The sequence below is a fragment of the Neoarius graeffei genome, chromosome 9, assembly GCF_027579695.1.
Source record: "Neoarius graeffei isolate fNeoGra1 chromosome 9, fNeoGra1.pri, whole genome shotgun sequence".
Classification (NCBI taxonomy): Eukaryota; Metazoa; Chordata; class Actinopteri; order Siluriformes; family Ariidae; genus Neoarius; species Neoarius graeffei.
The window spans coordinates 45,067,127-45,082,212 of NC_083577.1; the positions used below are offsets into that span (position 1 = coordinate 45,067,127).

A 15,086-nucleotide genomic window follows, 5' to 3' on the forward strand; every position below is an offset into this window, starting at 1 on the left:
AGGCGATTGCTGGTGTGTGTCTGCAAATGAACACACAAGCTTGCCTTAATGCATTATTACAATCAGGGTGGCCATCAAACCTGAGTAAACTTTTACTGCTTGGTTTGGGTTCAGCAAAGAAGTGAGCTTTTAGGACTACATACATACATACATACAAACAATACTTTTATGATATACACTTTGGAATGAGTTAAAAGACTCTGATGAAGATGGGTTCCCTTTTAGAGTCTGGTTCCTCTCAAGGTTTCTTCCTCATGATGTCTCGGGGAGTTTTTCCTTGCCATAATCGCCTCTTGCTTCCTTATTAGAGATCTAAATCTGTATCCAGATTTCTGCAAAGCTGCTTTTTGACCATGTTTATTGTTAAAAGCACTACACTAAACACATCTTTTGTCCAACCAGCATTAATTTCAGCTGCTCATTATGTAATCAGCACTGGGGACTGACCTTTTGTTCCAATGTGAGTTGGGGCCAAAGCAGAATAGGGCAGTGGTGGTTCAGTGGGGTTTGGACTAATTCATCTGTTGGAAGATCGAAACCAAGTACCACCAATTTGGAACTGTTGCGTTGTTGAGCAGGGTCCAGTTGTCTCCTGTCTCCTTTGCACATCATTTTGCAGAAAAACATCAGCTAAATGAATAAATGTACATATCGATGTCCCAGTAAAGCACATGTCTGCTTTGTTGTTCTGGTTTCAGATTGTCAAGTGATTTCTTTGATCTTGATTCAGAAAGTATTTGGTTTTAATGTATTGTTAATGACTGGACTGAATTTGTAATTTGACTTACATTTTTTAAAAGCATGTATACTCTGAGCCTTACCAGTGTTCCACTCTCCACTATCTTTTATACAGATCACACATCAGTGGGAGGCCTCGGAGACAGTTTTTATGAGTATCTCTTGAAGGCCTGGCTCATGTCTGATAAAACTGATGCAGAGGCTCGCAAAACCTATGATGATGCTATTGAGGTGAGGCCTGTTGCTAGAAATCAGCACGGTCAGTGTGGAATCCTCTCTTGTCTTCTCGCTCATCCTTCTTTTTTCCGTACTACAAGGCTATTGAGCGTCACCTCATCCGGAAGTCCAGCAGTGGCCTCACCTTCATTGGTGAGTGGAAGAATGGCCACCTGGAGCGCAAGATGGGCCATCTGACCTGCTTTGCTGGGGGCATGTTCGCTCTAGGGGCTGATGGGTCACCAGGAGACAAAGCTGGCCACTACCTGCAGCTGGGAGCTGAAATTGCACATACTTGCCATGAGAGCTATGATCGCACAGGTCAGTAAGAGAAGGATTTGATAGAATCTCAGTTTACTGCTAGGTAGACACTAGGTTTAAGGAAAATTGTTACTGCTGTCTAATGTTGATGCGAGATTCTTACAGGATCCAGTTCTGTGTAAATCTCAAGTTAAGCTAGGGTGTCCACATACTTTTAGCTATACAGTATAGTGCACATTCATTTACGCTTGTGGGCAATTTAGGGTAGCCAGCAAGTGATTTTTGGAGGTGGGAAGAAAGAAATCAGAGGGAAACCTGTACAAGATGCGTAACTCCGTCTGCTAATGTTAGTTTTACGTTGAGAGAATATACAGGGTATGATACCCCCTAACTTGTTTGACATTTGAGGGTGGTAAGACTATACCCCTGTATCTGAAATTACTCACTCGTTCACTACTCCCTACTCACTATATAGGGATTTACTATATAGAGGACTACATAGTGCTAGAATTTTTCATTAATAAAATAAACACTTTTGGACACTACTCCGTCGCACCGTTATTTACGTCATTACTGTCGCACAATTAAAACGTCCCAGATCAGTCGGCTGGTGGATTTTCAAAATAATAAATACATGCATGTATTTTTGTGATAACTCCATATTATACTGAGTGTATTTCCCACATTTAACAAATACAAATTACTTTGTGTCTGCTGCATCTTTCAGTTCTTTTAAATCAAGGCTGAATACTTCTTCTTTGCCGCTGCCTTTTATTAAATCAAATTTGAGGCTTTTGATTTGATTTCTTTCAGCGCGACCGCAACGCATGATGGGATATATTGCTTGGTTAGTGACCATCGGTTGTACACTACTTTCGTGATGCATTGTGAGATACTTTCAGTGCACTATATAGGGTGTAATAATTCTCACTATACATTCGGACAGCACTACAAAATGGCGTCCTCACTATCTAGCCCACTATCTAGTGAGTAGGGAGTGATTTCGGACACAGGGTAAAACTAAGACTAAAGTCACTGCAGTTTCTCACTAGTTAAATCTAGACTTAATATAACAAAAATACAATTACAGTTACCCTGTGGTTTCGTCAAACGCCTGAAGCTAAATCATGGTAGCCGCGGGGTCTTAAAAATCTTAAGTCTTAAATTTAATATTCCAAAATTAAGGCCTTAAAAAGTCTTAAATTGCTTTGCTCAAGTCTTAATTTTTTAAACAAAGGTCTTAAATTTACGCATACTATTATACAATGTGAAAACGTGGGTTTTGCATAACATCAGTGAATTTCTTGGAGTATGCGCGAAGAAAGAAACAATATTGGTACATTTTCGCGCTGGCGCAATCGTCGGAGTCCGTGTTGGAGAGGAGACTCCGCGAATCGCAGCATGGGGAAGTGTCGTTTTAATCAGCAGTGGCTTTCAGATGAAGGAGATCGTGATTGGGTGAGGAGGTTCCTGGAAGTGACGTTGAAGCAAGATGCTGTGTTTGTCGAAAGACCTTCAAGTTGTCCACTATATGTAGGTCATTTCGTTTTAGAGTCTCACATGAAGAGCTCAAAGCACATTGTATCTGCCCTCCACCGCCACCAGCCCATCGCTCAGTTCAATCTCTGAATGCACCTGGAGTTGGCACTAGCACCACTGTCGAATGTCAGCAGCATCAGCCAAGCCAGACATCATCGGCAAGGCTAGCAACAACACAAGGGCCGAGCAGTGGCATGATTGGTGTCGGTGGAACCCCGGCACTTTGGGCAGAGGTGCTCTGGATTTTAAAAACAATTATGGAACACCACTCGTACAGCTCGAATGAGGGCATAAGCGAACTCTTTAAGGCTATGTTCCCAGACTCGGAAGTTGCTACAACATTCTCCTGTGGAAAAAACAAAACATCTTGCATAACAAAATTCGGTCTTGAATGTGAAGATTCGACAAGCAATGCACATAATGACTTAAGTATATAACTTTTATAATAAAAGTATTTTTACTTGAAACATTTGTCATTATTGGGAATTTGATCTGGTGTTCTACGACCACATAATGGGTGCGATGTAGGTCTTAATTCTCATTTAAGTGGTCTTAAAAAGGTCTTAAATTTATGGTGGTCAAACCTGGGGAAACCCTGTAAATCCAAATAGAGTGAGACCAGGTCTGATAATAGCTGAATGGGTTTACCAATGTCCTGTGAGTCTGTGCATTGTGCATGTTGACTGAGGTTTCATTACTACTTAATTCGGATAAACTGGTTCAGCTTTTCCCTAACAGACCCCGTAACTGGGTTAAACCGTAGGGTGCCAGGCTAGCCAGTCTAATGCCAGCATTTACAACTGTGCAGTTCTGTTCAAATCTGTTGTAGCTTTCTGTTCTGCTGCCTACATGATGTGTTTTTATCATGTGCGCGTTTTCAGTTCTGAAGCTTGGTCCAGAGGCCTTCAAGTTTGACAGTGGTTTGGAGGCAGTTGCTGTGAGGCAGAATGAGAAGTATTACATCCTGAGGCCGGAGGTGATCGAGACTTACTGGTACATGTGGAGATTCACACACGACCCCAAATACAGACAGTGGGGCTGGGAGGCAGCTCAGGTCAGTCTATACTTTGACTTCCTGCTTGAAATCTTGTACATGTACATAAGTTGGGTGTATAAGATCCAGGCAAATTGAATAGCCCTACCTCACTGAGTTTTGAAGTGTATTTTTGTAATGGCTTAATCTCTGTTCCTTATTCAAGTTATAACCAGCATCTAGCATTTTAGTAAAGGTACCTTTTGTCTGTTTGCTTAAGGTTTTCGTTCTGCTTCTATCCAAACAATTGATAGTCATTCTCTCGCTCGCTCGCTCATATATCTCACCATCTTGGTCCTCAGTCTCCTCATCGCAGCTCTATTTGGTTTGATAACATTGTTTATTTCCTAGTCCACTGACACACTGTCCTGTCTAAGCTGTTTGTCCTAGCTTCTGTGCCCTACATCCCACCACCCCCAGTCAAGTGAATCAGACTGATTTCATGCAAGTCATAATTCAAAGGGTTGAGCTGGAATAGTCGGGTGCCACGTTACACTACACTAATCACATTAAGAGTGTGTGAGAGAGCTGGCTAGACATTAAGCTTTTCGTAGGTGAAGAGACTAAAAGCCCCTTATCTTTTATAAAAATGTATTAACAGCAGCGTATGTGGCTATACACTCACCGTCCAGTTTATTAGGAACATCTCTACGGCGGCACATTCATACGTCAGCCAATCATGTGGGAGCAGCACAATGCAAACAGTCATACAGATACAGGTCAAGAGCTTCAGAATGTCCACATCAAACATCAGAATGAAGAAAAAGTGTGAAATTGGTATGGTTGATGGTGCTAGTTGGGTTGGTTTGAGTATTTCAGAAACTGGTGAGCTACTGGGTTTTTCACACACAACAGTCTGTAGAGTTAATACATGTTGGTGTGAACAACAAAACCGTGTTTTTAAAAAAAAAAAAAAAAGGTTGGCGAGTGTATATAGTTTGAATCAGGGATCCAAGTGAAAAGCAAAGGAAATATATCAATGAGAATAGCATGGCAGTCTACAGACAGTATGCAGTGAATTTGAGAAGATTGTGAAGACTGCAAGGTCTGAAACAGAAGTGAAAGCAGAACTTAAAACTTTCCAAGAAGGATTTAAACCAAACATGATAAAATAATCCCCTAAATTCAAACAAGATACTAGCCAAAAGCTTCAACAGCAAATGCACAAGTGCTACAAAATCAAAATGTCAGCCAGATCCAAATATATACAGTCTCAGAGAGCACTGTGTTTTGGGATCATTTAATATCACATAAACAAAAAGCTACTCGGTAACCAATGTTCACTTGTTAATGACCGAGATTTGCAAATTCATATACAGCTCTGACACACAAACCAGGTCCCACTTTGCCTCTTGAACCAGCATGTTCTTAATGTAGTCCATTAGCACAGGACACTGCATACTTGCATATTTATTTCACCAGATAAATTGTGAGCACTGACTATTCACATGAATATGAATGTGTGTCCTAGTTAGGGTTTTAAGACTGTTTAGTTACACTAACATTTCCTGGCTTTAAGTTTGTAAGAACATTTCAAGTTGAATGGAACATACTGACTGAATGAGATTTTAAAACTCAGGCATGTCTGGTATTAGTGGAGTAATCTGTAATGGGTTATTCCAAAAATCTACCGGGCCTTTGCTCTGATGTGCAGCTTCCTCTTTTGGCCCAGAACAGGACTCAAAGATAACAGGAACTAAAGACTTTTTTTTTTTTGTTAGTGCCAAAAGCTAGTTATACCAGTAGTGAAGACCTGATGAGAACGTTATTTATATAATAATAACGAATGATACAGAAAGAAAATTTACCTGCAGCATTGATTTAGCCTTGATGTGGTAAAACCAGTGATCGTTTTTAAAAAAAAAAAAGGATGGCGTGGCTCCATGATTTTGTGTTTTGGAGAAATGAAGCCAAAATTCCTCCACCATGTTGTGAAATTTGGAGCCAGAGTTGGTGTAGTAGGGACTTTCTGCTGCTATCTGGAGCCAGAGACTGCATAGTAGATAAGTCAAAGTCAGCTACACCTACTCCTTTGGAAGGCCCACCCCCTTCTCCAGCATGTCGCCAAGGCTGTCATTCATGTCCCCATGTTCCCAAATGTATCCACGCCTTTGTATGATAAACTACATGGTTTTCCCCAAAGCGTTTTAGCGTATCGGGCCTGATACACTTAGCCGCTTTAGTTAAAATCCGATACGCTTAGATTTGTACCGATACATTAAATTTCCTCCCCACAAGTAACTAGATACATAGGAGAGCAAATAACAGATCCATTTACATATTGATTGACATTTGTGTTAAACAAGCCGTCTTTTCTTCCAATGTTTGTGTTGACTCTGTCAAAGTAATAAGTCCGCGTGGTATGATGTAAACAAACTGTAATCTGTTGGCTATGTCAAGATCGTGTGTTCAAACTGTCCAATAAAAATATTGAAAGAAAACGTCAGACATCCCGAAGTTTTCCGATTCATTATAAGCGATCCTATTGGCTGCCGATGTTGTCCCCCACCAGACGGACAAAGCCGACTGATTTATTTGATAGACTATTCTGTTTAGATTGTGAACGAGGCTTCTCCTGCCTAAAGAGAATAAAGACTCCAGCGAGGAATAAGCTAGGAGAAGACTCTGGACAATTTGATCCACATCAGCATGGATGACAGCGAGATGGACGATGAGAGGGTTGCCCAACATTGGGCCAAGCAAAAGCCAAGGAGAATTAATCTGCTTTAAAGGAGTAGAAAACTTAATTCATTAGTTTGGGTTTGCAGAAAGATTATGTACTTATAAACACTCTCACGAAGTGAAGTTGTCCAAATGTGTCAAATATAGCATAATTTCAAATAATCATAAGCATTTTTGGCAGCGTGATGTCCCTGGGATCCATTTAACAAAAGAAAGCTCCGGATTATTCTTTTGTTAAAGGCTCACAGTGACCTCACACTGCCAAATATGCTTATCGTTGTTATTCGAAATTATGCTACATTTGACACTTAACAAATTCTCTTCATGAATGTGTTTAAGTGCATAATCTTTCTGCAAACTTAATTCATACATTTAAGTTTTCTTTTCCTTTAAATATGTTTTAATCTTAACCTAGTCCATTTAATAAAGTGCCAAAATTTAAACTTTATAATATGCAGTTGCCTTACTTTTCTTTTCAGTGTATCTTAGCTATACATATATTACGGTAATTGCATCAGAAACATTCTAAATCATTACAGTTACAGTAATACAGCAACTTATTTTAAGGTGGCAGGTCTTAGGTTCAGATCCCTTTGTGATCAACAGGAGGTGATGATGATCGATTCTCTTCATTGGATTGCATAAGATGGAGCAAACCACTGTTCATATTTTCATGCACATTTTTGTTACAACACTACTTGATCATAAATAATTAAGGGATCCCTGTAGATTTTCAATCCATCATATGCCTCAGTAATCTATAACAAAACAGTAACTTGCAAGGTGAAATTTCAAATGTGTATACATTAATACTATTTAGGTCAGAAATCATTGAAACACTGGTAAAATCTATCCTATAATCATGTATCTAAAACCTCTGAGACCCTGAAAATGCACCTGACCGCATCTCTTTTCAAAAATGTTCCGGGGGGCATGCCCCCGGACCCCCCCTAGTTTCGCTTCGCACCTTCTGTGCTCACTTTCGCGCCATTGCCGCTCAATTGTCTGTGTATTATTATGCCAGAATTTAGGGCTTTAATTTTTTTTCTGGGGAAAACACTGAACTAACTTGGGGGGATCAATGTGCAATAATCAACATGGGGAAAAATAACTGCTTGAATTACACACGTTTGATGGAAAGACAGTTTAGACAAGAAAAGTGAGATATGGGAAAAATTGTCATTGAAACACAATGGGGTGTGTGGTGCTACACATTATACTGCAGCCAGCCAGCTGTGTGTGTGTGTTAAAATAACTCCTAAGGATGCAATATTTTGCATGTTATTTACTGTAAATTAGAAAACTAGTGTGTGTGAGACGTGATCCTGATTTCCTCTCTTTTGGTTCATATGTCAAATGATTTAAAGTATTTTGAACCGGCATGATTATTTGTCTGATCTATGCCAAGGATTGACAGAGAATTTGTATTAGTGAATTATTCCACTTGAATTTAAACTAAGTATAATTTTTTAAGCCTTGCTGTAGCCTGGACTTGATAGAATATCAGCCACAGCGCCACAGTGTCTCAGAGATAACAGAACCCAAACATGTTTTCATGAGAGTTATGAGGACCAAGGCCAGAAGCTCGCCATCTTGGGATCATCTTGGTGATCAAGAAGACAAACAGATGGAACTTTTTATGGTCTGAGATATACAGGAATAGCTGATTTGGTAGCCATTTTTGTCCTGGGTCATATTTAAGGTATAAATAATGGATTTGAAAAGAAAAAATCAACCGGGGGGGCTCATATGATAAATGCCATATCTCATATAATAAAGCTTATTTTTTTTTCTGTATTTCAATCAGTTCTAACTATTTTTTTTGGGGGGAGGGGTTCATTTATTTTTATAATCTGCTTTTAGTCTTTGTGAAAAAGCTATTTATCCTTCAATAAACTAACATGGACTGTTATTTTTAGAAAAGCTCAGGAATTTGTACATAGATCTATACTTGGAAAACAGTAAGCCCTGTAATCAGCATTTAGATTTTACTTATTCAGGTCTTTAAATTTCCTGCCACTAAGTAAGTGTGTGTGTGTGTGTGTGTGTGTGTGTGTTATATACAGTGGGTACGGAAAGTATTCAGACCCCTTTAAATTTTTCACTCTTTGTTTCATTGCAGCCATTTGCTAAAATCAAAAAAGTTCATTTTATTTCTCATTAATGTACACTCGGCACCCCAGCTTGACAGGAAAAAAAAAACAAATGTAGAAATTTTTGCAAATTTATTAAAAAAGAAAAACTGAAATATCACATGGTCATAAGTATTCAGACCCTTTGCTGTGACACTCATATTTAACTCACATGCTGTCCATTTCTTCTGATCCTCCTTGAGATGGTTCTACTCCTTCATTGGAGTCCAGCTGTGTTTAATTAAACTGATTGGACTTGATTAGGAAAGGCACACACCTGTCTATATAAGACCTTACAGCTCACAGTGCATGTCAGAGCAAATGAGAATCATGAGGTCGAAGGAACTGCCCAAGGAGCTCAGAGACAGAATTGTGGCAAGGCACAGATCTGGCCAAGGTTACAAAAGAATTTCTGCAGCACTCAAGGTTCCTAAGAGCACAGTGGCCTCCATAATCCTTAAATGGAAGAAGTTTGGGACGACCAGAACTCTTCCTAGACCTGGCCGTCCAGCCAAACTGAGCAATCGTGGGAGAAGAGCCTTGGTGAGAGAGGTAAAGAAGAACCCAAAGATCACTGTGGCTGAGCTCCAGAGATGCAGTAGGGAGATGGGAGAAAGTTCCACAAAGTCAACTATCACTGCAGCCCTCCACCAGTCGGGGCTTTATGGCAGAGTGGCCCGACGGAAGCCTCTCCTCAGTGCAAGACATATGAAAGCCTGCATAGAGTTTGCCAAAAAACACATGAAGGACTCCCAGACTATGAGAAATAAGATTCTCTGGTCTGATGAGACGAAGATTGAACTTTTTGGCGTTAATTCTAAGCGGTATGTGTGGAGAAAACCAGGCACTGCTCATCACCTGCCCAATACAATCCCAACAGTGAAACATGGTGGTGGCAGCATCATGCTATGAGGGTGTTTTTCAGCTGCAGGGACAGGAAGACTGGTTGCAATTGAACGGAAGATGAATGCGGCCAAGTACAGAGATATCCTGGAAGAAAACCTCTTCCAGAGTGCTCAGGACCTCAGACTGGGCCGAAGGTTCACCTTCCAACAAGACGATGACCGTAAGCACACAGCTAAAATAACAAAGGAGTGGCTTCGGAACAACTCTGTGACCATTCTTGACTGGCCCAGCCAGAGCCCTGACCTAAACCCAATTGAGCATCTCTGAAGAGACCTGAAAATGGCTGTCCACCAACGTTCACCATCCAACCTGATGGAACTGGAGAGGATCTGCAAGGAAGAATGGCAGAGGATCCCCAAATCCAGGTGTGAAAAACTTGTTGCATCATTCCCAAGAAGACTCATGGCTGTACTAGCTCAAAAGGGTGCTTCTACTCAATACTGAGCAAAGGGTCTGAATACTTACGACCATGTGGTATTTCAGTTTTTCTTTTTTAATAAATTTGCAAAAATTTCTACATTTTTTTTTTTTTTTCTGTCAAGATGGGGTGCTGAGTGTACATTAATGAGAAATAAAATGAACTTTTTTGATTTTAGCAAATGGCTGCAATGAAACCAAGAGTGAAAAATTTAAAGGGGTCTGAATACTTTCCGTACCCACTGTATAAGGATATTACATGGTGGCACGAAGCTATGAAGTTTATTTTTGAGTGCTAAATATATTTTAGGAGTGAGTGAAACAAATTGGTGAAATATTTAACACGAGAAGATAAACTTCATTTTTTCATGCCACCATGTAATATTCTTTTTACTATATAGACACATCCACACAAACAAAAAAAATACACAAGTTAATCCAAAGAATGTAAATTTTGAACAGGTTTGCCATTTTGACAACCTGCATGTAGTCAGCAGGAAAACACTGGGAGTGATGTCACCGGAGCGAAATATTGGGAAACGTCACTCACGTCCGCAATGTATGTTGTATGAAAAATATAAGTTTTTTTCAACACAAGAAGATAAACTTCATATCTTCAAGCCAGCGTGTGATTTTTTTTTTCTTTTTATTATATAGATACATTCAGAAACAAAAAGTACCCAAATTTTTCAAAACAATTAATTGATATCCTCACAAGTGAAGATACTGGAAATTATATCCCTCATCAAAAAATTCCCGTGCAGGGATTGGCCAAGGATGGCTCACGTGACCATAAAACAGTTCCACCATTGATTAAGCAGTGTATCTCATGACGACAAAAAAAAAAATTGGATATGGTGCGAGTCAGTCATGGAATATCCTGGATGTACCATGAATTGACGTCACAATTTCAAGCCTCAAGTCACAGCTGTGGCTCTGCGAGCATTTCTATGTGTAGATCTATGTATCATGATCCATGCCTAGCGAGGCAGACGATAGCATGGTACGTTGCACATGCGCAGGTCAAAGGTCGCACTGACATATAAACAACAAACATGGCTGCCTTCAATGAGTTTATGCCAAGATTTAATCTGAACACTTGGTTTGGAATTTTTTGATGAGGGATAATTAAATATACGATGCACTGAGAGGCACCGGTAATTATGGATTCTCTTTAGTAACTGGCACAGTACTATTTTCTTTGCCAATCACCTCAGAGAATCCGTAACTTCAACCGGAGCCTCTCAGTGCATGGTATATTTGATTAATATGTTACTCAATGTCCAGGTATGCCTCGTCAAAAGTTAATTAGTGCAATTTCTTGCCACCTTAATGTTTTGAGATCAAACAGTAAATAATAAAAATACAGTAAATAGTCCTATTTCACAACTGTAGTAATCCATATGTCAAGAACCGCTCAACTAAATAAAGAAAAATATCCATCATTACTTTCAGACATGGAGTGTCTTTTAATTAAGAAAAATTAAGAAAAACCATTGAATTTGGTGAATCCAAACTTTTGGCTGGTACTGTGTGTATATCATTTGGATGTTTTAACTGGTATGTATATTGCCAAATGGATTAGGTGGAAGTGAGCAGGACCCAGATGCAGTCCAATGCCCTGTGAAATGAGTATGAGCGAGCAGCTGTACCGTATGTTGTTTCATTTAAACAAAAGCAGCATGTTGAGCTTTCATGGCACAGATTGCTTATGTTGGGACTGTAGGGATGTTGGAACAGGCAAGTTTAGGCCTTTTGAGACAGGACTATGGAACTGATAGAGGCTGCCAGTTAAAATGGCTGAGAGTTTGGTATGAGCGACCATGTACACGCAAAAAAAGTCGTGAAATAATTTTTCTGATGTACACTAAATCTCCTGTCCTGCTTTCAGTGTACTAGATTGTATGCTTGAATCTGAATACATCAGCCAGCCTGTGTGTTCCAATTTTGAAAGTGTATATTTCACTGTTTTCCGCAGGCTATAGATAAGTATTGCAGAGTCAGCGGGGGTTTCTCTGGGGTTAAAGACGTCTACTCCTCCAACCCCACCTATGATGATGTCCAGCAGAGCTTCTTCTTGGCAGAGACTCTGAAGTACGTATTTCTCTTTCTTATATTTAATTATAGGTAAATGTTGATCTTTTGAGGACGTTATTACACTGAATTTTAAAAAAAAATTTAATTTCCAAACGCACAACTCCTATAAACTTGACTCAGCACTCAACCTTACTGAACATTAATGCCACCTGGTGAAGAAGTTGCATCACTGCAGTTAGTACGTGAAAAGTAGGTCTACCAGAACTAGCTCGAGCAATGCTTATAAGCTGAATCGCAGGTAATGCATTAGGTTCACTGACAAAAGTCACAGAAGTGGTTTCTGTATTGAGACTGTCTGTCTTTGTGCTTTAGGTATCTATATCTGCTGTTCTCCAGTGATGACCTGCTACCTTTGGAGAACTGGGTTTTCAACACAGAAGCTCATCCGCTACCGGTACTGCATCTGGGCAACATCACCTTGCCTGGCAGCCTGGCATAGCCTCAGCGAGTGTGGGCACTCGCCGCCTCCTTTTCTGAAAGACTGCAGGTACCAGGTTCAGGAGTTACTGCGTTGAGGGTCTCTTCTGCTCAACCACTGTGCCACCTGGACTCTGGGTTTTTACTGCCAAGCAGAGGGGACCAGGACACAAACTTGGACTCTGTCTACTCATCTATATGTCTCCTTGTATTTTTTTTTTTTCACTATCTCTGATAACCTGCCGATCAGGCACAGACAGCTTATGTGACTCATTCATTGGCTGCATGGCTCTGACATTGGTGGAAACTGTTAGAACACCACAGCTCAGCAAACGAATCAGCAGCAGTCATGTGTTACAGTGAACAAACACACACAGGAAATATGTATTTTCTCGGTGAAGAAGGAAGACTTTACATGGCTTTTTTTGTTTGGTTGTTTTTTTTTTTAATAGCTTTCATTGCTTAATCGCAGCAGCAGGACAAACGGTTCTTCATTGACTCCCTCATGCTGAACTCTGACCCAGACCTGGAGCTGTGGGAGACAGCAGCTGGATGATATGACCTCTGAAATCTCTCCCACACACTCTCTCTCTCTCTCTCTCTCTCTCTCTCTCTCTCTCTCTCTCTCTTTGAGAGAATACAGGCCCGAGGCACCCTGGGATCTCTGTGGCTTCTCTTGTACTAATACAGTATCCGCGTGAGTGTGTGCACATTCTTGTGTTAGTCTGCTATCAGCCTCCAGCACACTTCAGTCAAATTCTGGTCCAGATTTTAAGTTAAGCATTTTCTTGGTTTGCCATCATTAGTGGGTGAAATGGCTAAAGTTTCATGTTAATTTGTAGCTCTAATAGATAACTTTGCACATGGCACAGAAGTTTATTCCAAAACCCTTTTCCAAAAAAAAAAAAAAGACAGAGAAAAACATTCAATCAGTTTCTGTTGCAGTGAGCATGTGAGTATACCCTGTTTCCTTTCAACCACTCAGTCAGTCTGAAATAAAGGGTTGTGTGTTCTGGCTCTCATCCACACTGCTCTGTACTCAGACTGACTGAATTAATGTTGGATTTATGGCCTCTCATATTCACGTTTTCATAAAGTAAAAGAAAGACTGCATGTCTTTCCCTGATAATGGTTCTTATTTTTTCCAACAGATGAATTCCACCACTAAACATTAGTCAAGGCGGAGAGGATGATTCATTTTTAATATCCTACAGTGAATAACTTTTGATAAGTCCAGTCATGTTTTCTATAAATGTATACAGAGATTATGCTAACATGTCCATGATAAAGCCACTTTTTGTACTGGTTTTGCACCATTCTTGGACTAAAGTGCAGGAGTTGTATGGGCTTTGGATCAATTTAATTTTTTTTTTTTTAATTTCCCATTCAGTAGATCCTGAGTCTTTTTAATATGTGGATGTGTTCCCCCACCACTGCATGCTGCTCTGTCTGTCACTGAACTGACAAGAGGCTGCAGCTGCCATATTTAGAGAGGCTTCAGCAAGAGGTTCAAGTCTGAAGAGACAGGAAGGGGGACACCAGTGCTGTACTTCTTCACATAAGTTCAGGAAAACTTTTTTTTTTTTTAAACAAGGTAGTTCCTCTCAGATTTGTCCACTGGAAAACAATATGTAGTGTTTATAATGCACATCACATCACAAATGGTACTGGCAGGTAGGAACTATTTTATCTCGCGTGCAAAAATAGAGGTATCCCTTCCCCAGCTCTCCACTCCTCCTTTAACCAGTGTAGTCGCCATTGCTTTACCCCTCCTCCAGGTGGCAGTAGCCACAGCGTGCTCATGCTCCGGATGCTTTGAGCTCTTTTCCCATCTGTTCTTCCTTCCTAATATCCCATTACTGTCATCAGTTTTTGTTGTGGGAGAAGCCCAGGCTAACATGACCACTAGGTGGATTTTGAGAGCTGTGTTCTGTATTCTGTATTTTTACTGAAATGAAAGTACTGTAAATATCTTTAAAATGTGACAGATTCAATAAAGATGTTACATAAAGTGAAGGGAATAACATCAAGCTGTATTTTTTTTCCTTTTTGCTATTCTTCATACTAAGTTATGTCTCCCATTGGGGCTTGGCCTTAACTCGTTTTGCTTCTTACATATTCTGTCATGCATCCACTGGTCACTTTAATAAGAAAAGCTTGTACCCCTGCTTATTCATGTAATTATTCATTCGGCTAATTGTGTGGCAGCAGCACCGTATGTAAAATCATACAGTACCTCGAATAACCACTCTTTACAACTGTCTTGAGCAGAAAAGCATCTCCGAATGTACAACATGCAAACCTTGAGGTGGATGGATTTTTTTCCACACTGTTCTGTGTAGACTTTATTGTATGTCAAATCCTAGGTGATGAGCAGTTTCTGAGCTACTTAAACCAACCCTTCTCGCACCAAAACCGTAGCCTGGGCCTGCCCATCCTAAGTGTGACGCAACACGGGGGGCTGTTGCGAACTCGCAGAGCTTTGAAGTTGCGTTAGCCAGACTACCAAAACCGTGCCTCTGATCAGTTTTCCCCATTCTGATGTTTGTTCTGAACATTAACTGAAGATGATGTACGCTGAACTGCTGCCAGATGATTCTCATTACTTGACTGCATGAATAAACTGGGGTACTGGTGTTCCTGTTAAA

General features: G+C 40.2%; 1 protein-coding gene across 4 annotated transcripts in view; it reads left to right on the forward strand.

The window, feature by feature from the left end:
- The window catches only part of man1a2 (mannosidase, alpha, class 1A, member 2), a 168,202-nt gene extending 153,748 nt beyond the window's left edge, over positions 1-14,454 (forward strand). For all 4 annotated transcript variants that reach the window (XM_060929588.1, XM_060929589.1, XM_060929590.1 and 1 more), the window contains 5 exons: positions 854-969; positions 1,056-1,275; positions 3,636-3,808; positions 11,903-12,018; positions 12,334-14,454. In XM_060929588.1, coding sequence (XP_060785571.1) covers positions 854-969; positions 1,056-1,275; positions 3,636-3,808; positions 11,903-12,018; positions 12,334-12,460 — 752 coding nt within the window. In that variant the 3' untranslated portion in view covers positions 12,461-14,454. The remainder of the gene's footprint in view (positions 1-853; positions 970-1,055; positions 1,276-3,635; positions 3,809-11,902; positions 12,019-12,333) is intronic.
- The last annotated feature ends 632 nt before the right edge of the window (positions 14,455-15,086 follow it).